Source organism: Humulus lupulus, chromosome 9, assembly GCF_963169125.1.
Source record: "Humulus lupulus chromosome 9, drHumLupu1.1, whole genome shotgun sequence".
Lineage (NCBI taxonomy): Eukaryota > Viridiplantae > Streptophyta > Magnoliopsida > Rosales > Cannabaceae > Humulus > Humulus lupulus.
This window is the reverse complement of record NC_084801.1, coordinates 183556699-183558691: the sequence shown is the minus strand read 5'-3', so window position 1 is coordinate 183558691 and position 1993 is coordinate 183556699. Positions and strand designations below refer to the sequence as shown.

The following is a 1993-nucleotide window of genomic DNA, read 5'->3' as shown; positions in this document are numbered from 1 at the left end:
AGTCAAATCAATTTCAACTCTTAGGTCTGGAAAGAAAATTGTCAAACCCGATTACATACCCGAGGTTGAAAATGAAAAAGAAAAAGAAAAGAGTCAGCCTCCTAGTTCTAATCTCAATGACTCATCAAACAAAGAAACTCCAATCCATCCTTTCATTCCAAAAGCCCCATTCCCACAAAGATTACTTCCAATTAAAAAAGGCAGCCAATATAATGACATCTTAGAAGTTTTTAAACAAGTTAGTATCAATATCCCTTTCTTAGATGCCATTAAACAAATTCCTGCCTACTCTAAATTTTTAAAGGATCTCTGTACTGTTAAAAGAAACACTAATGTTCCTAAAAAGGCGTTTTTAACTGAACAAGCTAGTTCCATTATTCAATATAAGAGTCTTGTTAAATATAAAGATCCTGGGTGTCCCACAATTTCATGCATTATTGGTGATCATTTTATTAACAAAGCTTTACTTGATTTGGGTGCTAGTGTAAATTTATTGCCTTATTCTGTTTATAAGCAACTTGGTCTTGGTGAGCTAAAACCTACCTCTATAACTCTTCAATTAGCCGATCGTTCTGTAAAAATTCCTAGAGGCATTATAGAGGATGTTTTGATAAAAGTTGATAAATTTTATTTTCCTGTTGACTTCATTGTTCTTGATACTCAACCTGTGGAAAATATGCATGCTCAAATTCCTATCATTTTAGGTAGACCATTCTTAGCTACATCTAATGCAATCATAAATTGTCGTAATGGTGTTTTGAAATTATCTTTTGGAAATATGACTGTTGAATTGAATGTTTTTAATGTGGTTAAATCTGTTGAGTGTGAAGAAGTGCATGAAGTTAACATGATAGATAGTATTTGTGAAAATGATGGAAATGACTTATTTGATTTTTGTGAAAAATACTTTGGTATGAACTTGCATGTTGATGACTCTAATGATGATGTGAATTCTTTGGTAGAGCCTATACCCTTAAATGAAACCAAAGTTGAACCTTTTTCACCCTTAGGTCATGTTCAATCAATTTCTGAGTCTCCAAAGTTAGACCTTAAACCTTTGCCAGAAAATTTAAAATATGCTTTTCTAGGAGAGTCTGAAACCTTACCTGTTATCATAGCATCCGCTTTAGATAAAGAACAAGAAGGTAAATTGTTAGATGTCCTTAGAAAACATAAAGAAGCCATAGGTTGGACCATTGGAGACATTAAAGGAATTAGCCCATCCATATGTATGCATAGAATCCATCTAGAAGAGAATGCTAAAACCTCTCGGGAATGTCAAAGAAGATTAAATCCAAATATGAAAGAAGTAGTTAGAGAAGAGGTCATAAAATTGTTAGACGTAGGTATCATTTACCCTATTTCTGATAGTCAATGGGTTAGTCCAGTTCAAGTTGTGCCTAAGAAGTCTAGGATCACAGTTGTTGAAAATGAGAAAAATGAATTAATCCCTACTAGAGTACAAACAGGGTGGAGAGTGTGCATAGATTATAGAAAGTTGAATAATGTTACTAGAAAAGACCATTTTCCATTGCCTTTTATTGATCAAATGCTTGAACGATTAGCTGGCCATGCATATTATTGTTTTCTTGATGGGTATTCGGGGTATAACCAAATCCCCATCGCCCCAGAAGATCAAGAAAAGACTACTTTTACATGCCCTTTTGGAACTTTTGCATATCGTCGCATGCCCTTTGGATTATGTAATGCACCTGCGACTTTTCAAAGATGTATGATTTCGATTTTTTCTGACATGGTTGAAAGATTTCTTGAAGTATTTATGGATGATTTTTCTATGTTTGGTTCCTCTTTTGATGAATGTTTGCACCATCTTTCACTTGTTTTAATTCGTTGCAAAGAGAAAAACCTTGTGCTTAACTGGGAAAAATGTCATTTTATGGTTAAAAAAGGAATTGTTTTAGGTCATGTAATCTCATCTGATGGAATAGAAGTTGATAAAGCTAAAGTTGACCTTATTTCAAAACTTCCCCCA

The 1993-nt window shown here is 33.7% G+C and overlaps 1 protein-coding gene across 1 annotated transcript; it reads left to right on the top strand.

The window, feature by feature from the left end:
- Window positions 1-217: 217 nt before the first annotated feature.
- Window positions 218-802, top strand: LOC133801530 (uncharacterized; the record flags this gene model as incomplete). Its single annotated transcript, XM_062239764.1, has 1 exon — window positions 218-802. A coding segment is annotated over one exon (585 nt), but the record flags the coding sequence as incomplete, so codon positions are not given.
- Window positions 803-1993: the final 1191 nt, after the last annotated feature.